The 26257-nt window shown below is 51.6% G+C and overlaps 2 protein-coding genes across 22 annotated transcripts; both read left to right on the top strand.

Annotated features, from left to right (window-relative positions):
* Window positions 1-12942, top strand: EFS (embryonal Fyn-associated substrate). Of its 16 annotated transcripts, none has more exons than XM_089907447.1 (9): window positions 129-161; window positions 4900-5178; window positions 5437-5577; window positions 5696-6418; window positions 6799-6888; window positions 8313-8489; window positions 8980-9104; window positions 9479-9519; window positions 12784-12942. In XM_089907447.1, the coding sequence occupies exons 1-8, from the start codon at window positions 144-146 to the stop codon at window positions 9495-9497; spliced, it is 1572 nt and encodes a 523-aa protein (XP_089763573.1). In that variant the 5' UTR covers window positions 129-143; the 3' UTR covers window positions 9498-9519; window positions 12784-12942. The 16 variants fall into 16 exon arrangements, with proteins under 16 accessions (XP_022409238.2, XP_022409239.2, XP_089763573.1 ...); XM_089907446.1 differs by lacking the exon at window positions 12784-12942 and adding an exon at window positions 10362-10450; XM_089907445.1 differs by lacking the exon at window positions 12784-12942 and adding an exon at window positions 10334-10422.
* On the top strand, window positions 10405-26257 carry SLC22A17 (solute carrier family 22 member 17). 6 transcript variants are annotated; one of them, XM_089907458.1, is made up of 10 exons: window positions 10405-10482; window positions 13366-13875; window positions 13968-14071; window positions 16199-16353; window positions 16948-17113; window positions 17310-17455; window positions 17619-17724; window positions 17885-18102; window positions 18390-18501; window positions 18636-26257. In XM_089907458.1, the coding sequence occupies exons 2-10, from the start codon at window positions 13468-13470 to the stop codon at window positions 18922-18924; spliced, it is 1704 nt and encodes a 567-aa protein (XP_089763584.1). In that variant the 5' UTR covers window positions 10405-10482; window positions 13366-13467; the 3' UTR covers window positions 18925-26257. The 6 variants fall into 6 exon arrangements, with proteins under 6 accessions (XP_089763584.1, XP_089763583.1, XP_089763587.1 ...); XM_089907457.1 differs by having other exon boundaries at window positions 17885-18156; XM_022553533.3 differs by lacking the exon at window positions 10405-10482 and adding an exon at window positions 12855-13164 and having other exon boundaries at window positions 13369-13875; window positions 17885-18156.

Raw genomic sequence — 26257 nt, 5'->3', positions numbered from 1 at the left:
TTTTCTTTCTCCTCCTCCAACCTCTGCGGAGGCCACGACTCAGGCGCCGCAGCAGGGGGCCGCCTCCATGGTGCGGGGCAGCCGCTGCTGAAGTCAGCGAAACCGAGCCTGGCCTGGAGCTGGCCGCGCGGAAGGCCAAGGCCATGGCCATAGCCACGTCGGTGAGTCCACCAGAGAGAGGAGGCTGCCGGGCAGAGACGTCCACAGCCTGTCCTGCACTGCTGTCACTTTTATTTCTGCCTTCTCTTTGTCTCGCTCCTTGGTCCCTTGCTTCTTTGGGAGACTGTGTCCCCCTTCTGGCACTTTTGTTTCCCTTTCCCCCTCTCACTCCTCATCCCTAGCTCCTACTGGATCTGGCCTCCCCCTTCTCTCCTCCCGCTCCCCATTCTCCCCTTTTTCTTTCCAGAGGCTGCTCCTGGAAGGAGGGGAGGGGGCAAGCCTGAGTCCTATCTGCTCCTTTATGGGCGGGAACAGATGGCCACTGGATGTTGGCAGGGGCTTGTGACTGGGAGGCTAGTAAAAGGTTGGGAGGGGGCTGAAAGAACGGAGGTGGCTTCAGGGAAATAGGAGAGGGCAAAGGGCCCAAGGGGGCCCTTCTCTAGGGGAGGGATGGCAGAAAGGTGGGAAATAAAGTAAAAGAGGGAGATCGGGCAGGGAGCAAGAGAAAATAGAGGGAGGAGGGGAGGTGATGTCAGCCAGCCTCTGGCCACTTTCCTAGGACTGGGGACAAAGGGAGGAGACAGCTGGCGTGATGGGCCAGTGGGAGGAGGCCTCCCAGTGAGTGTGTAGCCCACGGCCACCCCCCTTTAAGACAGCCACTCCCTCACAAGTCAGCTGGGCCCCTGAGGAGGGGGTAGAGCTGGGGTGGCCACACCCATCATCAATCAGTCTATCGGGGACTCTGGCCTGGGTTCCCGCAATTGCAAGGCCCAGAGGTTTGGTCCCATTGGACAGAATTCAAACCTGACACAGGGAGGAACTCTTCACAGCCCCGCCCCTGCTTTCTGTCCTCTACTGCCTGTAGTCTGAATCCAAGCAACTCTGTCCCCTTTCCACCCTTCCCTAGGCCTTAGGATTCCCAGGGAAAGCGAGGCTGCCACCTGCTTTCTGGCCCCTTCTGAAGGGGCATCCTGCGAAGGAGGATTGTGAGGCTGGGAAGAGAAGCATGGCTTCTGACATCCTCCCACACCCCCCCGAGGATGAGTTAGATTTTCATTCCTTCTCAGACCAAACTCCTCTTAGCTCCTCAATCTGTATGATGGTGAGCAGACCCTAGTTCGGAGCCAGAAGAGGGGGAGGTCCTGAACCTAGTGGGGTACTCTGACATAAAGATGCCTTCTCAGGAGCCAACTGGTCAGCTGGTCAACTTTGTAGTCCCAGGAGGTAGATCTTTCTTTTGCCTGGGGGAGCGAGGGGTGTTGGTATTTATGCTTATGAAACTCACAGGATCCTAATAACAGCTAATATTTATTGAGTATTTACTGGCCCTAAGCTGGCCCTGAGCTTTGTCTGGGTTTGTCCTGGCTCTTTGATGCATTATCTCGCCCACTCCTCACAACAGCCCTGTGAGGCTAGTACTGTTATTATCTGAAAGTGGATATTCAGCTATGGATATGGAATTCTATAAAGGAGGGAACTGAAGCTTGGAGAGGTTAAACAAACTGCCCAAAGTCACCCAGCTCGAAAGTGGCAGGGCCAGGACTCAAACTCAGGTCTGTCTGCCTCAGAAACCGTGATTTTAACCCCCTGGCTAGATCCAAAACGCCAATTTCTAATTTACAGTTAGAAAGAAAAAGGCCAGGCTAACCAGGAATTTGTGTCATCTGGCTAGCGTATTGGCTTACTGTGGGACAACATCCTTTAGAAGCCAAAATATAATCAGAAGAGGGTTTGATCATTTGGAATCAGGCAAGAGAAGTCAGCTTATTGTTAAAATCACCCAGCCATAAAGGGCTGGACAACCTCTCCACCTGAGGGAAACACCGGCCACGGGGAACATGCACTCATGCTGGCTGAGCCAGACACCCTTCCCCCAGGGCCTGGTGGCCAATTGCAGCCTGCCAGAGATCTGGAGCTTGAGATGTTTCACTGAGTTAGCCAGCCCACGTGGATTACCTGTTCAGTAATGCCTAACTACCTGCTTTCTACCACTGCCTGGGGTCCTGCCAGCAGGCTCGGGTCACTTAGGAAACATAACTGAAGTGGAATATATTTTGACATTGTGAGTGGCTTAAGCTTGATTCTACCAAATAACTTGGTGGAACCAGAGCCCAGTGAAGAGAGACTAGCAAAGGGAACTTGGGCATCATAAAGACTTCCTATGAACTTGAGTCATGTTTGAGCCATGGGTCCTCTTTTTGTTTTGTTTTTTAGGTCTTTTTGTTGTTATCTTTTTATTTTATTTTTTAATTTTTATTATTTAATTCTGTTTTGTTTTGTTTTTTTTGCGGTACGCGGTCCTCTCACTGCTGTGGCCTCTCCCGTTGCGGAGCACAGGCTCCGGACGCGCAGGCTCAGCGGCCATGGCTCACGGGCCCAGCCGCTCCGCGGCATGTGGGATCTTCCCGGACCGGGGCACGAACCCGTGTCCCCTGCATCGGCAGGCGGACTCTCAACCACTGTGCCACCAGGGAAGCCCTATTTAATTCTGTTTTATTTTTGGCCGTCTTGGGTCTTCGTTGCTGCGCACAGGCTTTCTCTGGTTGCGGCGAGCAGGGACTACTTTTGGTTGTGGTAAGCGGGCTTCTTATTACAGTGGCTTCTCTTGTTGCGGAGCGTGGGCTCTAGGCGTGTGGGCTTCAGTAGTTGCACGCAGTAGTTGTGGCCCACGGGCTTAGTTGCTCCGCGTCATGTGGGATCTTCGTGGACCAGGGCTCACACCCGTGCCCCCTGCATTAGCAGGTGGATTCTTAACTACTGCGCCACCAGGGAAGTCCCTTTTTTTTTTTTTTTAATTGAAGTATAGTTGATTTACAATGTTGTGTTACTGCTGTACGGCAGAGTGATTCAGTTATACATATATATGTACATCCTTTTTTATATTCTTTTCCACTATGGTTTATCATAGGATACTGAATATAGTTCTCTGTGCTATACCGTAGGACCCTGTTGTTTATCCCTTCTATATATAATAGCTCACATCTGCTAACCCCAACCTCCCACTCCATCCCTCCCCCAGTCCCCTCCCCCTTGGCAACCACCAGTATGTTCTCTATGTCCATGATTCTGTTTCTGTTTCATAGATAGGTTCATTTGTGCCATACTTTAGATTCCACATATAAGTGATATCATATGGCGTTTGTCTTTCTCTTTCTGACTTACTTCACTTAGTATGATAATCTCTAGTTGCATCCATGTTGGTGTAAATGGCATTATTTCATTCTTTTTTATGGGTGAGTCATATTCCATTGTATATATGTACCACATCTTCTTTATCTATTCATCTGTCAACGGACATTTATGTTGTTTCCATGTCTTGGCTGTCGTGAATAGTGCTGCTGTGAACGTAGGGGTGTGTGTTTCTTTCTGAATTATAGTTTTGTCTGGATATATGTCATGGGCCCTCTTGACTTAACTACTGTTACTTATATAAGAAGAAAAAAGTGGATCCTTTTTTGCGGGGGGGGGGTGGTGGTGCGCTGCACGGCTTGTGGGATCTCAGTTCTGTGACCAGGGATTGAACCTGGGCCACGGCAGTGAAAGCCTGGAATCCTAACCACTAGGCCACCAGGGAACTCCCAAAAAGTAGATCCTTATGCTTATGGTTGTGAAGAGGCAGCAGAGAGGAGTGAGTGAGAGGCTCTGGAATCCCACAGCCTGGAGTTCAAATCATGCTGCACCAGCTGTATGTCGTTGGGCAAAGTACCAACCTCTCTGTTCCAATTTCCTTTCCAAGTGGGGATAATGATGGCTCCTCCCTCATCAGGTTGTTGTGAGGATTAAATGAGATGAGGTGATTAGTGCAAACACTCGCTCAGTGTCTGGCTATATAATTTGCACTTGATGTCTGTGGCTTACCTGAGCCTGTAGCTCTCAAAGGAAAAAGCTTAGATGTCCCCACCAGACAGGACTGGAAACAGGCTGATAAATGTTTGCTCTTGGTTGGTCCACCGGCCCCCTTGCATACACACACACACAAACACACACTAGCATATACACTTTTCTCCATGATAACCTCAGCTTCTGCTGGTAGAGCCTTACTTGCTCAGACTGAGAACAAAACAATTGCTTTGGTTTCTGTTTTCTTCCTTATTATGTCGAGGCTGTGTCTGGGCTGGGCTTCTCCCACCCCTTCTCGGAATACGGGGTCTCTGCAGCTGCTTCATCTAACCTGCTTGTAGGGGATGCTGACTGGGAAACAGGGAAGGTAAAGGAGATCCTATGGGAGACCTTTTCAGGACTTCCTCATGTAATTCATCCAACATATGTTCCTGGAGGACTGATTCCAGGTTAGGCCTATTGCAGAGGCTAGGAATATAGAAATCCCTTTTCTCACAGGGCTGACGGTACAAGGGAAGAAATTGATTTTTTAAAGTAAATAGACAAATAGTATAAAGTACTGTGAAGGAAACAATGGGTGGAGACAGACACAGAATGGGGTGGGGAGAAGAGTGAGAAGAAGACATTTAAGAAGAACTGAAGGATGAAAAATGGCCAGTCAAATGAATAGTCAGGGGACAGGTAAAGGGACTGCAAAGGCCCTGAGGTGGGAAAGAGCTTGTCTAGATCAAGGAATAGAGAGGGAGAATGCAAGGGATGAAGCTGGAGACAGGCAGGGCTGAGTCAGGAGGTCAGATTTTTAGCTTGAGGGAAGTGGGGAGCTCTATGTTTTGAGCAGGGGGTGACATGACCTGATATGTGTGTGAAGAGCCCTCTCCCTACTCCCACCTCACCCATCAGGCCCAGCTGGCCCGGGCACTGTACGACAACACCGCCGAGTCCCCCCAGGAACTGTCCTTCCGCCGAGGGGACGTTCTACGGGTGCTGCAGAGGGAAGGCGCTGGTGGGCTGGACGGCTGGTGCCTCTGCTCCCTGCACGGCCAGCAGGGCATTGTGCCTGCCAACAGAGTGAAGCTCCTTCCCAATGGCCCGGCACCCAAGCCTGGCCTCTCCCAGGTGCCGCCAGCCCAGCCTGGCTCACCACATCCAGCCCCAGAGCACAGCAATGAGGACCAGGAGGTGAGAGCTGGAGCCCCCCAAAACCCCAAGCCAGGACATTCCCATCTGCCGGTGCCTGCACGTGGAGGAGGGAGAGCCCTGAGACGGCAGCTCTGCACCGACTCTGCTGTACTAATTGTGGTGGCCAACCCTTTCTGGGCTCTTTCCCCACTGGTACAGGGAGGGGGTTGGAAGATGTCTAAGCTCCTCCCGGGCACACATTATCTGATCCCCTGGTCCCCACACCACCTGACCCACCCGCCTGTGTTGATCCCCCAGGTGTATGTGGTGCCACCCCCAGCTCGGCCCTGTCCTACCTCGGGACCTCTGGCTGCACCCTGTCCGCCCTCCCCTGATCCCATCTACAAGGTCCCCAGAGGCAGTGGGACCCAACAGGCTGCCCCTGGAGATGCCCTGGAGGTGAGGGCTAGAGGTTTGTGTGTATGTTGGGCAGGGAACAGACGGCTCTCGGGGGTAGGGGTTAGCAGAGTGGGGGCCCACTGCTGAGACTAAGAGTAACCAACTGCTTCCTCTCCAGGTCTATGACGTACCCCCCACTGCCCTCCGAGTTCCCTCCAATGGCCCCTATGACTCCCCGGCCTCCTTCTCCCGCCCTCTGGCCTGGGTTGTCCCCCAGTCCCTTGGAGAAGATGAAGCTCCCTATGACGTGCCTCTGGCCCCGAAGCCACAGTCAGACCTGGAGCCAGATCTGGACTGGGAGGGGGGCCGAGAGCCAGGGCCCCCCCTCTACGCTGCCCCCTCCAACCTGAAACGAGCATCCGCCCTGCTCAATCTGTATGAAGCACCGGAGGAACTGCTGGCAGACGGGGAAAGCGGGGGCACTGACGAGGGCATCTACGACGTCCCCCTGCTGGGGCCGGAGACATCCCCTTCTCCAGAGCCCCTGGCAGCCTCGGCTTCCAATGACCTGGACGCCCTGGCCCTGCTTCTGGCCAGAAGCCCCCCACCCGCACACAGGCCCCGCTTGCCCTCAGCTGAGAGCCTGTCCCGCCGCCCTCTGCCGGCCCTGCCTGTCCCGGAGGCCCCCAGCCCTTCCCCGGCTCCCTCTCCTGCTCCAGGCCGGAAGGGCAGCATCCAGGACCGGCCTCTGCCCCCACCCCCACCCCGCCTGCCGCGCTACGGGGGCCCCAAGGTCGAGGGGGATCCAGAGATCGGGGAGGTGGAGGGCCATCAAGAAGGACACCACAATGAGTATGAGGGCATCCCGATGGCCGAGGAGTATGACTACGTCCACCTGAAGGTGAGCTCGCCTCCAGCCAGCCCCACCAGAAATGGCTCCAGGAGAGCCAGCAAGGAGGGCTAAGGCCCCAGATGCAGACCCCCGCTTCCTCCCTTCCCTTCTTCCGCATCCATGGCCCTGTACCCTATGGCCTGGGCCCCAGTACTTGGCCACATCACTTGTATCAGTGCCACATTCCTCCCCCTAAACCCAGCCTGGGGTCTCTGAGACCTCTGGCCTGCCACCAGAGCTCTCGCGGACCTAGAGTCAAGGGGTTGCAGATCTGATGGCAGGAGAGACCTTCGGGAGGACGTGGGAGTGGGGAGGTGCAGGAAGACCACGGAGGCTAGACCCCAGCCTGCTCCCCCACCCCTGCACTGAGACCCTCTCCCCCACTGCAGGGCATGGATAAAGCTCAGGGAGCCAGGCCCCGGGATAAGGCCTCCCCAGGGGATCCTGAACTGCTGGAGAGGGGGCCACCAGAGCAGCAGGTAACCCCATGGGGGTGGTGCTAGAGAAGGGGCACTAGGGGCGGGGAGGAGCAGGAACTTGGAGGAAGGGCTGTTCTCAACTCGAGCATCTAGGGAAATCGATTTAGGATGGGGGTAAGAGTTCAGTGAAACGGGACAGTTAGAGTAGAGAGGAGTTAGAATTCAGGAAGGAGCTGGAACTTAGAAAAGGATATCAGGGGGCTTCCCTGGTGGCGCAGTGGTTGAGAGTCCGCCTGCCGATGCAGGGGACACAGGTTCGTGCCCCGGTCCGGGAGGATCCCACATGCCGCGGAGCGGCTGGGCCCGTGAGCCATGGCCGCTGAGCCTGCGTGTCCGGAGCCTGTGCTCCGCGACGGGAGAGGCCACAACAGTGAGAGGCCCGCGTACCACAAAAAAAAAAAAAAAAAAAGGATATCAGGGATTCGGAAAGAATGTGTTGGAGAAGAGTCAGAAAAGCGAGCAGTCAGGGGAGCAGAAGAGTTGCTGGGCCGGGTGACTTCTGAGGCCCCTTCCAACTGTGAATTCCTGGGTTCCTAAGAGACCTGGTTCCTAATCCCAGCTCCACCACTAAGAAGCCGGGGGCTCTGAAGCCGCCAGTTAATCTCTCTGGGCCTCGGGAAAGTGAGATGGTCTCCTCGACCTGATCTAGAATGGTCCCAATCACAATAGCTACCATTTGTCAGGTTTGTACCAAGTGCCACACCCTGTGCTCAGCACATCGCGTGCGTCAGCACTGATCGCAGCCATAGTTAGGACTCACCTAGTGCTCACAGTGTGCAATGCTCTGTTCTCAGCCCTTTCTGTGCATCGTATCAGCTAATCTTCACTGCAGCCTTAGGAGGCAGAGACGAGAGCTGCACTCTCCAGTCTGGTAGCCACCAGCCACATGTGGCTACCGATCCCTCCAAATGTGACCGGTCCAAACTGAAATGTACTGTAAATGAAAAGTGCACACCAGATTTTGCAGACTTAGTATGAAAAACAATCTCAATAATTTTCGTATTGATTACAGTGTTGAAATTACAACATTTTTAATATATGGAGTTAGAAAATATGTACCAATTTCTTTGGACTTTTCTTAATGTGGCTACTAGAAAATTTGAAATTACATGGGTGGTTCGCCTTACGTTTACACTGGACAGTGCAGTCCTAGGCTCCCCATTTTAGAGACAAGGAAACAATGAAGCTCAGAGACTTGTTTTTGAGGTTGTTTGTATCCAGATTTATCTGACATCAATTCTGGGTACCTTCCTGCCACTCGCTATGAGAATCTAAATTGTCTGATGGGCAGAGGTATGATCTAAAGGAATTGAGCTCAGGGAGAAAGGAAGGAATGAGGAACAAAGGGAGGGAAGGAGAAAGGGAATGAAAACAAAAGCGGCAGTAGTGAGAGCAATCCCACTGACCACTCTTCTCGCCCGCAGGAGGCCCCGTCCCCAGGGGAGCCACTGGTTCTTCCCGCCGGAGATCTACAGCTCCTGCACTTCTACGCCGGGCAGTGCCAGGGCCACTACTCAACACTGCAGGCAGCCGTGGCGGCCCTGATGTCCAGCACCCGGGCCAACCAGCCCCCACGCCTCTTCGTGCCCCACGGCAAGCAGGTGCTGGTGGCTGCTCACCGCCTGGTGTTCGTTGGGGACACCCTGGGCCGCCTGGCAGCCTCCACCCCTCTGCGAGCACAGGTCGGAGCTGCAGGCACAGCGCTGGGCCAGGCATTGCGGGCCACGGTGCTGGCCGTCAAGGGGGCCGCCCTGGGCTACCCATCCGGCCCTGCGGCCCAAGAGATGGTGCAGTGTGTGGCGGAGCTGGCAGGGCGGGCCCTGCAATTTACCACCCTGCTCACCAGCCTGGCCCGCTGAGCCCCTTGGCCCTGCTCTGCCCTCGCCTGCCTGCCAGAGCCCCCTCAAGGCCTTGGGCAGCTGGAGGGCTCTGTTTTAGGGACTAGGAGAGGTGGAGGCATCTCTCCCCCTCCCCACCTCTTCCAGTCATCTCAGCCTCTCACGGAGGCACCTCCTTCCCTACCCCGCAGCTTTTTGTACGAGCCATTTTGTATAAGTTATTTATATTTAATATTATTCCCTGCTTTGTCAGGGGCAGGCGCCAGGCCCTCCAGGGCAAGGAGGAACTGGACCTTCTTCCTTCCTCAGCCTGACGCAGAGGTTCTTGGGCACTGCGTGGCCGCCCGCCTCTGGGATTTCGGCCCCACGGAGGTTCAGGTGGCTGAAAGCTGAGTCGTTTTCAGATTCTGGGGGAAGCGGCCACCCGGAGCCCCTCCTGTCCTGTGTCTTGGCCCTAGAACATCAGTGCCTCGCTGTTGGCTGAGAGAGAGGGCAGGACGTTGGCCACCCAGAATGGGAAGGCCTGGGAGAGGCCAGAGGGCTCCTCCCCACAGGAGGCAGGAGAGCTGGGCCTTGGGCGCTGGTGCATCTCAATAAACCAGGCTGTCTGGTTCCCTGACTCTGCTTCTTGGGAGCCTGGGGAGCGGGCCTGGCACCCTTGGCCAAGACGATGAGACGCACGCTGTGGGCAGGCTGCCTTTAGGGTTTGGAGGAAAATTTTGCTGCTTCTTCAACAACTATTCATCTGGCAGGTTCTCCGCTCCCATGTGATGTGCCAGGCGCTGTTCTGAAGGTACATCATGGGGGTGGGCTGGATATAAACGAGTCAGCTAAAAGAAGTAAGTAAAGAAAGAAACCTGCCACAAAGTTGACAGTTGCTGGTAATGGAAATAAACAGGGTGATATGCCAGACCACCTAGATGAGGAGAGAGGCCACTGGAGACTTTAGACAGAATTGTTGGGGAGGTGAGGTGGTATCTGTGCTGAGACTCGGAGGATGAGAGAACCAAGAAGAGTCTGCGACGCGGCATACCAGGAAGGCAGGCCCTGATTTGTGACCAAGGCCTCTCCTCCAAGACCTCCAAGACCAATGTCAAGTGATGTCATTAGAGAGGTGCACATGTGGAGAGGGTGGCCACAAGAGAGCCTTCATGGTGCCATGCTGGAGAGGTCACCCCAGCTGTCGTGCTGCTGGCCTGGGCGCCCTCTCCCTTCAGTTAACTCAAGAAGGTCTAGCCCCTTAAACTCTCCTTTCCAGGAGGCTTCCTGACTGTCCTTCTGGACACACCATCTTTTAGAGGAGCTGAGGGGCCAGTGAATTTAATGCGTTGGAAGTTCATAGTCCACGGGGCTTTGGTGAAATTAATGGGCCATGGCTTAGATAGGGGATCACTCCAGACATTTACCACAAGGGAAGTAGTCCAAGCCACAGATCCATTGCTTCAGTTCTGCTTTCCCAAGATGCTACTCTGGCACAGTGACTGGGTTGGAGGCACCCCAAAATTCAATCACACTCTTAGTCCCTTGGCCCCTTTCCCCATGCGTTTGCCTCCTCCATTTTGGGTTCTTTGTTCTTATTTCACTCTCAAAAGGAAACTCGTTTTCAGATTCTGAGGCCACCAAAATTTACCCCAGGTGTTGAAGACTTGTAACAGGGGCCATCCTCCATCACCTTCCAGAAAGAATTTCAAGAGATCAGCCTGGAATTAGAGTCAGAGGTCTCTGTGCAAGTTTCCATGTACCTATATGTCTGCAGGTAAATCCCGTCAGTCCCTCCAAGTCCTGGTTTCATCTTTAATATGAGGATGAACATAATGGTCTCGCAGGCTTATTGTGAGGCCCTAACAAGACAATGCATGTAAACAGCCCAGCACCACAGAAAGTTAAAGGGATTATAATTCCAGGACAGACACAAGGACACAAACCCCCAAGGAATGTTGGCTGTGACAGCACCAAAAGTAAATCCCGAAGAGATGCTCAAATGAGTTGGGGGAGGGAAAGTGGTGTGAGGCTGCTTATTGCATTAGAATAGTTTCCCATATTTAGAAAATTTCTGAACAGAGGAGGCAAATTATAAGTGTGGTTCAGTGGAGACAAGAGGGAATGGATTTCCCGGCTGAGACTCATAGGACATGCCTTTTCAGCCCTTCCCTGGAATTAGAGAATAAAGTACCTATTAGATATCAAGTTTCTTAGAGGAGTGTATCTCAAACTTTAATGTACATACACCTAGGGATCTGGTTAAAATGCAGATTATGACTCAAAGGGCTGCGATTCTGCATTTCTAACAAGCTCCCAGGTTACACAGCTGCTGGTAGTCTGTAAATCACACTCTGAGTAGGGGGAGGAGAAGCCTTCTAGGTGTAAAGACCAGCTTAATGCAAGGCACCCGTGGCACTGGAAAACCTGAAAGAACGTCAGTGTGACTGGAGCGCAGAGAGTTTGGGGAGAGATGTGAGGTGGAGCTGCAGAGAGCACAGGGTCACGTTTGACATATCTAGAAAATTAGTATTTACCTTGACAGTGAGAAGACATTGAAGGCTGTTAAGTAGGAAAGGGACAAGAACAGATACACTTTTTTTTTTGGCTACGTGGGGTCTTCGTTGCTGCGCGCAGGCTTTCTCTATTTGCAGCAAGGGGGGGGTACTCTTCTTTGTGGTGCGCAGGCTTCTTGCAGTGGCTTCTCTTGTTGCGGAGCACGGGCTCTAGGCGCACAGGCTTCAGTAGTTGTGGCACGGGGGCTCAGTAGTTGTGGCTCACGGGCTCTAGAGCACAGGCTCAGTAGTTGTGGCACACGGGCTTAGTTGCTCCGGCATGTGGGATCTTCCCGGACCAGGGATCGAACCCATGTCCCCTGCACTGGGTGGCAGATTCTTAACCACTGTGCCACCAGGGAAGTCCCAGATCTGCATTTTGAAAAGATCACTCTGTCTGCACTATGAACAACAGATGGGGAAAAGGGATGGAAACAAAGCAGATGCAGAACACTGGTTAAGAATTGAGGCTAAAGCAGTCTGTACAACAGGTAGCTTGACTAGTGGTGGTAGAGTTGGAGAGAAGCAGAATATCTGAGAACTATATAGGAAGTAAAACGGACAGGATTTTGTAAAGGATCTGACATGGGGGTAAGGAAGAGGGCGCTCCAAGGGCTGTCAACTGAGCATCTGGCCACAATTGGATGATGAGGGTGCCATTCAGTGAGGAAAGAAGCACTAGAAGACAACCAGGGTGGTGGGGGGTTGGGGGGAAACATGAGTTTGGTCTTGGATGTATTGAGTTTGAGATTCCTGTGAGTCATCCAAGGTAAGAAGTCAAATAAGAGGTGGCTTCATGGGTCTGGGGCTCAGAAGAGAGGTGGGAACTGGAAATGTAGATCTGGGGATCAAGTTTGTATTGGCTCGGATTGTTTATACTGGGGGTGATCGAAGCCGTGGGCACAGGTGAGATTCCCGAGGTGGAAAGAACAGTGTGAGATGAGAGAAGGACCTAGAACCAAGCCTCTGAAGATCACAGACACTGAATGATGGCAAGGAGGAGGAGGAGAAGCCTGCAGTAGAGAAAAGAGGAGCAGGAGAAAGAAAACCAGGAGAGTGTGGGACTTAGCAGCCAAGGAAAAAAGTGGTTAGAGGAAGGGGTGGCCAACATGCCAAATGCTGTTGAGAAAGGATGGAGACTCAGCCAGGGAGGGGGTGGTGAAACCAGACAAGTGGTCTTGTAGAGGACTAAGGCCAAGGCTGAGCACAGTGCCCAGCCCAGTCCACCATATGCGTGCCCCGTATCATCATTTCCAGTATAGCCGTCTGTCTCAGTAAGCTACTCCAAGGTCGGTCTTGTCCATCCTGTTATCCCCAAAGCCCAGCACAAGGCCAGAACATAGCAGACACTTAATAAATTTTACTGATGAATGAGTGGATGGATGGATGGATGGGTGGGTAGGTGGATGGATGGGTAGAAGGAAGAACTGGAAGCAAAGGAGGAATTGCTGGCATCTGCCTGGGATCTACTATCCTTCAGGGTCTTTTTTTTTTCCCCCCCTTTATACCGCAATGGTCCGCAGACCCAGGGAACGGAGACAGAGCCCCATCCTCTCCCTCCGCTGGGCCCTGGCCCCCCTTCCTCTCTCTGACGAAGAGTCTGGACCGAAGGTTCTGCTGACGTGGGAAGGGGAGGAGAGTCTGGAGGAAGGGGAGGGGAAAGCAGCGCAGAGATCGCAGAGACGAAGGAGGCGCCCGCGGCTGCAGAGCTGCAGAGCAGGGTCTCTCCGGCTTCTGTGTCCGGGCACCGGGCGCGCCACTGGGCCAGAGGGCAGTGCATCCTTTCGGTGCGGGCCGCCAGGGCCCCTGCGGTCGGCAAGCTGGCTCCCCGGGTGGCCACCGGCACCCCCGAGCCCAATGGCGGGGGCGGCAGCAAAATCGACAGCACCCCCAGCCCCAATGGAGTAAGTGCCCGCGCCCTGGGGGCTACGCCATCATCTCCCAGCACCCCCGCCAAGCGCCCGGCCTTTTCCTCCTGCGCCCCCTCCTCCGCCGCCCGCCTTCCTCCCGCTGGTCCCGGCCTCTTCCCTTACTCCGCGGTTTTCTCCGCTTCACCCTTCTCCTGCCATCACCCCACACACCCCTTACCTCACCCCCCCACACAGCAGGTCGGGACCCTCGGAGATGCGGTGCCCACGGAGCAGCTGCAGGGTGAGCGGGAGCGCGAACGCGAGCGGGATGGGGAGGGCGACGCGGGTGGCGACGGGATGGGCAGCAGCCTGTCGCTGGCCGTGCCCCCCGGCCCCATCAGCTTCGAGGCGCTGCTCGCCCAGGTGGGGGCGCTGGGCGGCGGCCAGCAGCTGCAGCTCGGCCTCTGCTGCCTGCCCGTGCTCTTTGTGGCGCTGGGCATGGCCTCGGACCCCATCTTCACGCTGGCGCCCCCGCTGCATTGCCACTACGGGGCCTTCGCCCCCAACGCCTCTGGCTGGGAGCAGCCCCCCAACGCCAGCGGCGTCAGCGTCGCCAGCGCCGCCCTAGCAGCCAGCGCCGCCAGCCGCATCGCCACCAGTACGGACCCCTCGTGCAGCGGCTTCGCCCCGCCGGACTTCAACCACTGCCTCAAGGACTGGGACTATAACGGCCTCCCCGTGCTCACCACCAACGCCATCGGCCAGGTGAGGCAGCCTGGTGGGCCGCGGGTTTGGGGGCGGGCCGAGGGCGACCAGCGAGGGGCCTCACACCCACTCCATCCCTCTCACGTCTCTAGTGGGATCTGGTGTGCGACCTGGGCTGGCAGGTGATCCTGGAGCAGATCCTCTTCATCCTGGGCTTTGCCTCTGGCTACCTGTTCCTGGGCTACCCGGCAGACAGGTGAGGGCTGGGCAAGTAGAGAGGAGGGGGTGCTAGGGAGGCTGGCCCAGGCAGCTTGCCTTGGCAAGAGGCTGAAGGGGACTCGGTGGACTCTGCAGTGTTCTCTGGACTTCTTCTGCTCAATGATATGCAGCCCCACCCCTGTCTCAGCTTCGCTCCCCATCAAGAGATACTCCTTCCATACCTCTTCCACACAGGGGATAGCTCTTCCTTCCTTGCTAATCCCTAGATCCATGGATCAGTGGCCTCATCTCAAAAGACAATAGCCCCATCCCTACTGACCAAAACCCCTATATCCACAGATCGAAAATCCTAACTTCTCCTCTATCATCCCTATCACCACCAAGCACCTCCCTCACCATCATCATGGATTGATAGACTCATCCTTGCTAACAGCCCTACCCACCTGGACTGTTAACTCCATCTCAAAGGCCTCATTCCTAAAGCTCATTATGTTAATTTCTAAATATCAACAGCTCCATTCACACTGACCAATAGCTCAACTCTATAAACAAATGACTACCCTCATGGGGGTCAATAGTTCAACCCCCATGGATCAGTGACCACAATAGCACCCCTCCCCCAAGACTAGCAGCCCCATCCTCATGGATCTTCAGTGCTCTCAGGTCCTCTCAGATCAAAAGCCCCATTTCCAGGAATCAGTGGCCTCATCTCAAAGATCAACAACCCATCCCCACCAACCAATAGCTCTTCCCAGGGGTCAAAACTCCCATCTCCTCTGATCCTCGACACCATCACCACTGACCAGGTACTCCATCTCCACTGACCATCCCTGTGGATTATTAAACTCATCTCCACTGGTCTACAGTCTCATCCAAATGGATTTATAGTTCAACTCCCATGGATCAAAGGCAACCCAACATTGAATAATCCAGTTCCCTAAAATCAATGCCTATCCTCACTGCCCAATAGTCACACACCCCTGTGGGCAAATGATCCTAAACCCATAGGTCAATAGCCCCTCCTTATGCATCAGTGGCCTCATACCCACAGACCAGTAGCATCATTCCTGTGGAATAATAACCTCATCCTCAGAGACCAATAATTCAGTCTCCTAAATTCAGTAACCTTAGCCAATAAGCTTAGCCCCATGGAAAAATGGCTCCACCCTATTGGGTCAGTAGCTTCACCCTCAGGCTATCGGTGCGCCCTTCCCAATGACCAGTGACCCCAGTCTATATCCCCATAGATCAGTGGTCTTATCCCCCAAAGTCAATAGCCCAACTCAGTAGCCCTGTCCTCACTGACTTATAGTCAGTGACCATCATCATTGACCAATTGTCTCATCTCCTCTGGTCTGTGACCCCATCCTTACTGATTATTCCTGTGGATTAATAGATTCATCCCTACTGGCCAACTGTCGCATCCACATGGACTGAGATCCCTATCTCATGAATCAATAGCTCCATCCTCAAAGATCAACGGTCCAACCTTCAAAGATTAGTGATCATCCCTGCTGATCAATGGTACTATCCCATAGATTAAGAGCTCCATTCCCATGGATCAATGGCTCCATCTTCTGGTCAGTGGCCCCATCCCCACTGACCACCCCTATGGATTAGTAGACCCATGCCCCAACCCCACGGAAAAATGGCCTCATCCCCCAAAATCAATTACTCAGTCCCCTAAGATCAAGAGCTCCACTTTCACTGACCAATATTATCCCCATGGACAAGTGGCCAATGGCCTACCTCCATAGATCAATAGCTCCAACCCCATATATCAATGACCCCATCTCCTCTGACCAGTCTGAGAAAGACAAGCTCCATCCCCACTGACCAATAGCTCTCTGCCCAAGGACCAATGGTTCCAAGTCCCCTAAGCAATATCCCATCCATTCTGATGGTTGGTCTCACTTCCATGAAGAAATGCCCTCATCTCTGACCAATAGCCCCATCCCAAGAGTCAATGGTCCTACCCCCACAGAACCATAGCCTCGCCCCAGTGCCCAGTAGCCAACCATGGTCCCCATCCTCTCCCATCTTCTCTAGCCTCACTCCAGGGCCTCATCCTCATACCTCCAGCTTTGAAGTGGGCAGCTGGGCCCCACCCAGCAACTCCTCCCCCAGGGAGTCTGGGTGATCAGAGGCTCTCCCTACTTTCCAGGTTTGGCCGTCGTGGGATTGTGTTGCTGACCTTGGGACTGGTGGGCCCCTGTGGAGTGGGAGGGGCTGCTGCAGGCTCCTCCACAGGTGTCATGGCACTCCGATTCCTCCTGGGCTTTCTGCTTGCCGGCGTTGACCTTGGTGTCTACCTGATGCGTGAGTGGCATCCCCCCAGAGCTCCTTCCCTAGGGACTCATGCCTGCCTGTCTGTATCCCCAGGCCATTCCTACTGCTCCCTAAGATCCCCTCAGTCCCTTCTTCAGCCCCAGATTTCAGCTGTCCGGAATCTCAGCTGTCTTTCTGCCCAGGCCTTTGAAGGATCCAGGGGTCTTCCTTCTCTCCACACCCCTCTCTTCCCATGATCTTTAAGGCTTTCCTTGCTCTGGACTTAACTGCTGTCAGGGAATGAGCCTTATTTTAAAAATGAAATCCTGAGTGCTGTATGACCTTGAACAAGGGTTAATGTGAAAGTCAAGTAAGAGGTCTGGTGTGAAAGGGCCCATAATTTGGGAATGCTGAAAACCCACCAGGGACTCTGACCCTCGAGCCCTCCCAGGTTTGAGTGGGGGAGGAGAGAGAATTGAACAACTCTCCACTCTTTGCCTTAGCGGTTGGCCTGTGGGAGGCGATGGCTGCAGCCTCCACTCAGGGGCTGACCTTGCTCTCTGTCCTCCTCCCTCCCTCTCTGCTCCTCTCTCCCTCGCCTCCTTCCTCCCTGGCCTCTCTTCCCTGTCCCTGCTGTATCTCCAGGCCTGGAGCTGTGCGACCCAACCCAGAGGCTTCGGGTGGCCCTGGCAGGGGAGTTGGTGGGGGTAGGGGGGCACTTCCTGTTCCTGGGCCTGGCCCTTGTCTCTAAGGACTGGCGATTTCTGCAGCGAATGATCACCGCTCCCTGCATCCTCTTCCTGTTTTATGGGTCAGTATCACCCTCCACCTGTTGTCTGGCCGTTCCCATCTCTACCTCCAGCCTAGCTCTAGCCTGGAGACCCCTCCTCTTCTCCATTGCCCCTTGTCCAGGCCTGCTCCAGCCCCAGCCCCTCAGAGGTGGGAGTTTTCCGTCCCTGGGTCAGGATTCAGGAGGCCTCACAGTGTACCCCCCACCCCACCCCCAGCTGGCCTGGTCTGTTTCTGGAGTCTGCGCGGTGGCTGATAGTGAAGCGACAGATTGAGGAGGCCCAGTCTGTGCTGAGGATACTGGCTGAGCGGAACCGGCCCCACGGGCAGATGCTGGGAGAGGAGGCCCAGGAGGCCCTGCAGGGTAAGAGACAGGGGTCCCTACAGGTGATACCTCAGTGTGCACACATGATGGTGCCCTCTGTTGTAGCTGTACCACCTTCTCCCAGGGTCCCTACCACCCATGTGGAAGGACCCTGGGTTCTCAGCTGTTCCTTCTAACAGACAGCTCCTCTCTCTCTCCCAAGACCTGGAGAACACCTGCCCTCTCCCTGCAACATCCTCCTTTTCCTTCGCTTCCCTCCTCAACTACCGCAACATCTGGAAAAATCTACTTATCCTGGGATTCACCAAGTGAGCCTGGGTGTCTGAGCCAAGGGCCAGGCCAGTAGCTGGGATGGGGGCTGGCCGGGTGGGGAAAGCCTGAGGACCCCTACAGAGGCCAGCCAGAGCTGTGAAAGCCTGCAGATGGAGATTCAGACACCTTTCTTCGCCTCCCCACCCTGTCTCACAGCTTTATTGCCCACGCCATTCGTCACTGCTACCAGCCTGTGGGAGGAGGAGGGAGCCCATCGGACTTCTACCTGTGCTCCTTGCTGGCCAGCGGCACAGCTGCCCTGGCCTGCGTCTTCCTGGGGGTCACCGTGGACCGATTTGGCCGCCGGGGCATCCTGCTTCTCTCGATGACCCTCACTGGCATTGCGTCCCTGGTCCTGCTGGGCCTGTGGGATTGTGAGCATCCTCCCTTCCCCACGGTGTGGGCTCAGCAAAGGAACCCCAGCAGAGGTGCCTCAGACGGGCTCAGCCACTGCTTCTGGCACAGGCCTCCCAAAACCAGACCAGACCCTGCCCAGATCTTCCACAATTCTCCCCCTGGCCGCACAGTCCTGTCTGTTCTCTCAACCGATGAGTGAATGCCCAGACCCACCCGGCTAGGGATCAGAGGGGATGATGGCAGGGACTAGGCCAAGCATGATCTCCCCACCTCTGTTCACACGCTCCATCTCTTGGTCCTCCAGATCTGAACGAGGCTGCCATCACCACCTTCTCCGTCCTTGGCCTCTTCTCCTCCCAAGCTGCTGGCATCCTCAGCACCCTCCTTGCTGCTGAAGTCATCCCTACCACTGTCCGGTGAGAGCAGGGGTGCTGCCAGGGGAGTCTCCAGCTGAGGACAGGGCCTGAGGGATGAAAAAGGGGAGGCTGCTGGAGAAGAGCTGGGGTGAGGCCCACAGCTACAGGCTCAGTGCCTTGTCCGTCTCTCCCAGGGGCCGAGGCCTGGGCCTGATCATGGCACTGGGGGCACTTGGCGGGCTGAGTGGCCCAGCCCAGCGCCTCCACATGGGCCACGGAGCTTTCCTGCAGCACGTGGTGCTGGCAGCCTGTGCTCTCCTCTGCATCCTCAGCATCATGCTTCTGCCGGAGACCAAACGCAAGCTCCTGCCCGAGGTGCTCCGGGATGGGGAGCTGTGCCGCCGGCCTTCCCTGCTGCGGCAGCCGCCCCCTAACCGCTGTGACCACGTTCCACTGCTTGCCACCCCCAACCCTGCCCTCTGAGCGACCTTCGAGCACCCTGGCAGAAGGCTGGCCCATACAGAAAGGTGGCACAAGGCCCTGGCAAGGAAAGCGGGAGGACTGAATGAGGAAGGCAGGGCTGCCCTGAAGCCTCAGAGGCATCTCACGCCAGTCACCATGGAGAGCTCAGAGGGCTGCCCTCAACCCCATCTCCTCCTTGCTGCTTTGTGCTCACTTCCTTGGCAAGAGTCAGGGGACAGGGAGGGAGCTCCACACTGTATCCATCAGGTCTGGGCTCCATCCTATGCCCAAAGACATCCTCCCAGACCTCATTCTTTCTTGCTCTATCATTCTGTTTCAATAAAGACATTTTGAATAAATGAGCATACCATAGCCTGGACTTCCCTCCCTTCTGTTGTCCTTCTCACTGTCTCTTGGGGGAAGGTTTCTCTCAGTGGAACCCAAACCAGTAAAAATCTCCCTCCCCCTCCCTGCACCTGCCCCCTCTTCTCACTCCCCCACCATGTTAACTTACAGACAACTACCACCACCCCTTACTCACTGCTTGATATGCTGCTAGGACTGGGCTAGGCACTTTACAAACTTCGTTTAATCATTTAAGCCTTACAACATTGCAAGGTAGGTGTTTGTATCAATTAAAGTTTCTTGTTTTTGCAAGCAATAATAACTGACTGACTCTAATGAACTTAAACACAAAGGCAATTTATTAAAGGGATCTGGTGGGGCAGGTTGTGGTGCGGAGCCCACAGAGTAGAAGGAAAAGCAGAACTAGTCGTAAAAGGCCAGGAGCCAGAAAAGGCAAAAGAGCAAGTGACTGGCTAGCTTGTGTATCACACCACCCCACCCCTATTACTGACAACTGGGGAGGGGAAAGCAGTACCTGAGTGCTGCTGGCAGAAGTAGGACTGGAGTTGTGCAGGTAAACACAATGGATGCCCACGACAGTATTCTTCTTCTTTTACAGATGACGAAACTGACACTCAGAGACTCAGTAACTTGCCCAAGGTTACAAAGTTAACGAGTGACAGCTGGGATATAACTGGATCCTGGAGCTGGAGCTCTCTAGGGATGCACACCGTGGCCAGCTTCCCAACTCCTTCCAATCTTTGCCGTGCTACCCTTGGAAGTGAGGAGTGAGTCTCTAGGCCCCCCTGGGAGGGGGCTGTAGGAGACTAGGCCTTCCACCTCGGTGCCAGGGCCTGCCTTTGACTAGCCCTGGCCTGGCTTTGGGCAAGTCTCTTAACCTCCAGCTTCCTTCTAGGGTTGCTATGAGGATTAAACAAGAGAGTACATTGTAAGTGCCTCTTAAATTATCCCACTAGATGGTAGGCCCCTTGAGGACAGGAACTTTGTCTTACGCAACTTTGAAACACCAACACGTGACCCACGATAGGTGTTTAAAAAGTTGTATTTGTTAATTCTTTAAACAAATGTTTCCTGTGCCTGGTTTACAGACCAGTTCCATCCTGGATGTTTAGGGCGTGGGCCATCCTTCAAGGAGCTTAAAATCCATCTAACACTGGTAATATTAATGAGGAGGAAGAGAGACCAGTGGTTTGGAGCATCAAAAGGCTGCCTCCTGAAAGAGGTGAGACTCAGAGAGGCAGAAAGACCTTAGGCAAGGGCCCAGGAGACAGGTACATAGCTCTCAATTCAAAGGACATAGGGAGAGCAAAGGCCTGGAGGTAGGAAAGGGTGAGGAGGTCCTGAAGAGAGGAATTCTTAAGAAAAGCATGTCTTGAGGCCAGCCTCTTCCAGAGAAGGGGGGCCCTGTTACCCACAGATCCCTGCAACACCGGTGTTCCTATCTCCTTCCCCTCTGCCAGTCCATGCCCCAGGCCCAAAGCTCTAGAAACTAAGCCATGCTTCTGGGCTCTCGATAATAATCACTGGAGATATCATAAGAACCCTTCTCATTTAATCTTCATAGCCCCCTGTAATAGGTATCAGTAGTTTTATCCTATCTAACTACTGAGGAAATGGAAATGAGAGAAATGGAAGGAACTGCCATGAAGAGGCAGAGTGAGGACTTAAACCCAGGCCTTCTGCATCACACATTCTGTAGAACAGTGTCTGTGTAGTCCAAACTGACTCCAATGTTGACTTTTTAGCTTTGGGTTGCCAATGATAACACTCATTGAGAGATTATACTCATTGCTGTCTCCAGAGTTTCTGTAAGAACCAACAGGATGGTAGATAAGTACTTTTTGGAAGAGCCCAGGTAAAGCCAAGGAGTTACTTATATGCTAATGACACTGTCCAAAGCACACTGTGAGGAATGGTGTCAAAGAGGCATTTCAAAGAACCCATTCTCTGCATACCGCTGGAAAAAGGTCCAGGGAAAGAAAATAAAAACACTCAGGAAGCTAGAGCAACTCCTGTAGGAGGGTAGGTGAAACACAGCAAGTCTCTCTGACTTCAACCAAAGAGGTAAAGGCAAAGAGAATGATAGCATACAAGAAGCATCAAGGAAGCACGAAGATACAGTCCCTCATCCCCAAGCAATTCCTGGTCTAGGTGGACAGGACAAATGTGTGTAGCTACAACTGGCATCTTGTCAGTTGCTCTAAAATTCACCAACCACATGATCTCACTGGATCGTCATCAATAACCCCATGAAAAATCGTTATTATTTCTTAGGCTTTTACAGATGGGGAGACTGAGGTTTGGAGAGGTAACTTTTGAGGTGACTGGTAATTAGAGTAGCCAGATCTTGAAAACTGAGAGCCTGCAATCTTCTTACCGCATACCAGATAGAAAATAATTCTAAACACCATGAAAGAAAGTATTACTTATCCTGTAATATTAAGTTTAGAAGGTACCCCAGGAACTTGGAGATCATTTACGGGCAAACAAGGAAATGACTACTTTCCTTGGAGAGGTTGTACTGACGAAGCATGAACAGTTCTTAGAAATGTTTTAGTTGGATTCACAAGTAAAAGCCATTATGGATTATTGAGGAGAAAATTAAAAGGATATACGGGGTACATTTCTAACCTAAAAAAAGTTACATGAAGTGATATGAAAGCCACTCCCATTCCTCATTCAGTCAACCTAGCCCGGCTACCGTGCAACCGATTTTTACTGATTATCCACTACTGTCTTGTGCTGCCTCAGGTCTGGGGGGGGGCATGGTCCTTGCCTGCAAGAGCTCAGAACACTGGGAGATAAATAATTACAATCCTATATAGAAAATGCAGAAAAATATAAAAAGTGCTGTAGCAGCTCTAAGGAGGACAGGATATACTCTATTGGAGGCAGTCAAGGAAAGATTCTCAGATATTTGGATTGGACCCTACAGGCTAAGTCTTGAGTTTGCCAGGAACAGAAAGGAAGAAGAAAGAGTGCAAAGCCTAGAGACACGACAGAACATGGTATACATGGAGAAGAGCAGTGTTTACCTTAAACTTCCACGGAATAAAAGGCAGCTATGAAAACCCACAGCTAACATCCTATTTATCAGTGAAAGTCTGAAAGCTTTACCCCCAAGATCAGGAACAAGACAAAGATGTCTGCACTCATCACTTCTATTCTACATTGTACTGGAGGTTCTAGCCAGGGAAATGAGGCAAGCAAATGAAATACAGGCATACCTCAGAGATACTGAGGGCTCAGTTCCAGACCACTGCAACAAAGCAAGTTACACAAATGTTTTGGTTTCCCAGTGCATATAAAAGTTATGTTTACACTGTACTGTAGTCTATTAAGTGTGCAATAGCATTATATCTATAAAAGACAATGTACATACTTTAATTTAAAAATACTTTATTGCTACAAAATGCTAAACATCATCTTGGCCTTCAGTGAGTCGTAATCTTTTTGTTGGTTTAGGGTTTGAAATATTGTGGGAATTACCGAAACGTGACACAGAGACATGAAGTGAGCAAATGCTGTTGGAAACTGGCACCAAGAGTCTTATTCAATGCAGGGTTGCCACCAACCTTCAATTTGTAAAAAATGTAATCTCTACCAAGTGCAATAAAGCAAAACCCAATACAATGAGATACGCCTGTAAAAAGCACCAAGAATGGAAAAGACAATGTAAAACTATATTTGCAGGTGACATGACCTTGTATACAGAGAATTCTAAAGAGTCCACCAAAAAGCTATAAGAACTAAATAAACAAGTTCAGCAAGGTTACTTAACTAGTGATTGAATGTGGAGGATACAAGATCAATATACAAAATCAATTGTTTTTTGGCTGCACCACGCAGCTTGCAGGATTTTAGTTCCCTGAGCAGGGATTGAACCGAGGCCCCCGGCAGTGAAACACCAAATCCTAACCACTGGACCACCAGGGAATTCCCAAAATCAGCTGTATTTTTATACAACTGCAATGAACAATCTGAAAATAAAATTAAGAATTCCATTTAAAATAGCAAAACCTCAAATACTTAGGAATAAATTTAATAAGAGAAGTGCAAGACCTGTACACTGAAAACTACAAAACGTTGTTTAAAGAAATTAAAGATCTAAATAAATGGAAAGACATACTGTGTTCATAGATTGGAAGATTTAATATTGTTAAGATGCAATCTTCTATAAACTGATCTACAGATTCAGTGTAATCCCTGTTAAAATCTTTGCCATCTTTTTTGCAGAAATTGACAAGCTGATTCTAAAATTCATATGGAAATGTCAAAGACCCAGAATAGCTAAGCAATCTTGGGAAAAAAGCAAAATTGGAAGACTCACACTTTCCACTTTTAAAACTTATTACAAAACTACAGTAATGAAAACTGTACTACTGGCATAAGGATGGACACATAGATTGATGGAACAGAATCGAGAGTCCAGAAATAAACCTGTGGACTTACAGTCAACTGATTTCAACAAGGGTGTTAAGACCATTCAATGGGGAAAGAATAGGCTTTTTAACAAATGGGGTTGGGACAAATGCATTATTTGCATGCAAAAGAATGAAGCTGGGCTTCTACCTCACACCATACACAAAATTAATTCAAAATGCATCAAGGACTTAAATATAAGAGCTAAAACTATAAAAGTCTTAGGAAAAAACATAGGTGTAAACCTTCGTAACTTTTGTGCTTCAAAGGACACTATCAAGAAAGTGAAAACCGGGACTTCCCTGGTGGTGCAGTGGTTAAGAATCCTCCTGCCAATGCAGGGACATAGGTTCGAGCCCTGGTCTGGGAATATCCCACAGGTCACAGAGCAACTAAGCCTGTGCACCACAACTACTGAGCCTGCGCTCTAGAGCCCGCAAGCCACAGCTACTGAGCCCGCATGCCACAACTACTGAAGTCTGTGTGCCTAGAGCCCATGCTCCGCAACGAGAAGCCACCGCAATGAGAAGCCCGCTCGCTGCAACTAGAGAAAGCCTGCGTGCAGCAACGAAGACCCAACTCAGCCAAAAATAAAATGAAAGTGAAAACCTACAAAATGGGAGAAAATATATTTGTAAATCATATATATCTGATAAAGGTCTAGTATTCAGAATATATCAAGAACTCTTGCAACTCAACAATAAAGACAAATAACCCAGTTAAGAAGTGGGCAAAGGATCTGCTAGACATTTCTTCAGAGAATATATACAAAGGGCCAGTAAGCACATGAAAAGATATACCCCAGAGAAATGAAAAGGTATGGTCACACAGAAACTTGTACACAGATGTTTGTAGCACACTATTCCTAATAGTCAAAAAATGGGACTATCCCAAATATCCACCGACTGATGACTGGATAAACAAAATGTGGTGTATCTATACAGTTGATCCTTGAACTTGGGGGTTAGGAGCGTCGACCCTCTATGCAGTTCAAAATCCTCAAAAACTTTACAGTCTACCCTCCATGTCGTAGTTCTGCATCCATGGGTTCAACCAACCATGGACCAGGTAGCACTATAGTACGTATTTACTGAAAACACCCCACGTTTAAGTGGGCCCATGCAGTTCAAACCCATGTTGTTCAAGGGTCAACTGTACAATGAAATATTATTCAGCCATAAAAAGGAATGAAGTATTGATAAATGCTACAACGTGGATGAATCTTGAAAACATGCTAAATGAAAGAAGCCAGACAGAAAAGGCCACATATTGTACGATCTCATTTATATGAAATATCCAGAAAAGGCATACCCATAGATATAGAAAGTATAATTAGTAGTTGCTAGGGACTGCGAGGGGGGGGGGAAATTGGGAATGCTTGTTAATGGGTACAGGGTTTCTGTTTGCCATGATGAAAATGCTCTAAAATTAGGTAGTGGTGATGGTTACTATATAGGTATGTACATATATATGTATAAATAATATGGTTACTATAAATATATCTACTAAATATCACTGAATTTTAAGGCAAATCACTTAAAAGGCAAATTTATGGTATGTGAATTATATCTAAAAAAATCCATAGAGCTCTTTGGTGGGATGCAAGTCAGAAATATTGCAAGCTTTCTTCAGCAAATAAAATTAAAGTTCCTTTACTTAGTGACCCCTTTTTCTGTAACAAATTCTATCACTTAGAACAGTGCCCAGCACTTAGTAAGGACTCAGTAAATGTCTGTTTGTTGAATGAATGATTGCCATAGGCATAAAGGAGAAAGAGGCATTAGCTGGGTTGACATTTTTAAATTAGATGATTTGAGAAATCAAATCTATTCATCTAACCATATAAAAGTGAGGAAAGCTATTACATTATTGAAAAAACCCAGCCACCGCTTTTTTCTGTTGCTGGTGTCAGGTTGGGCAAATTCTGAGAAAGCACTGGGCTGTCCTCATTCATTTTGTATCACCCACGGTCCCTCAAAGGATCTCTGACTCAGACTCACTCCAGAGAAATCTTATAGACAGGCTTCCCCAATCTCTCCTCCTCAAGGACACTTCCTTCCCACAGAATCCAAATGAGACCAGACTCATTGCTGTCCCTTGATTAAGAGAGAGCTTATTAAGAATGACTGACAGAAAAGTAACCAATCTTTCTCAAAGAAAGCAACTTGCTTTCTAAGCTACTTCCTCTAAAATCACTGAGGATGATACAGGAAAAATGAAGAGACCAGGTAAAGCAGGAAATCTAATTCCTATTAAGAATAGGAATCAACAGGGACTTCCCTGGGGGCGTAGTGGTTAAGAATCTGCCTGCCAATGCAGGGGTCACAGGTTTGAGCCCTGGTCTGGGAATATCCCACATGCCGCACAGCAACAAAGCCTGTGCACCACAACTACTGAGCCTGCGTGCCACAACTACTGAAGCCCACGCGCCCTAGAGCCCACACGCTGCAACTACTGAAGCCCGCATGCCTAGACCCCGTGCTCTGCAACAAGAGAAGCCACCGCAATGAGAAGCCCGCGCACCACAACGAAGAGTAGCCCCTGATCTCCACAACTAGAGAAAGCC

The sequence above is a fragment of the Delphinapterus leucas genome, chromosome 2 (genome assembly GCF_059928025.1).
Source record: "Delphinapterus leucas isolate spDelLeu-1000000601 "Yukka" chromosome 2, BTC_Dleu_Yukka2, whole genome shotgun sequence".
Lineage (NCBI taxonomy): Eukaryota > Metazoa > Chordata > Mammalia > Artiodactyla > Monodontidae > Delphinapterus > Delphinapterus leucas.
Note: the sequence above shows the minus strand (reverse complement) of the source record. Positions and strands in the feature narration are given on the sequence as shown.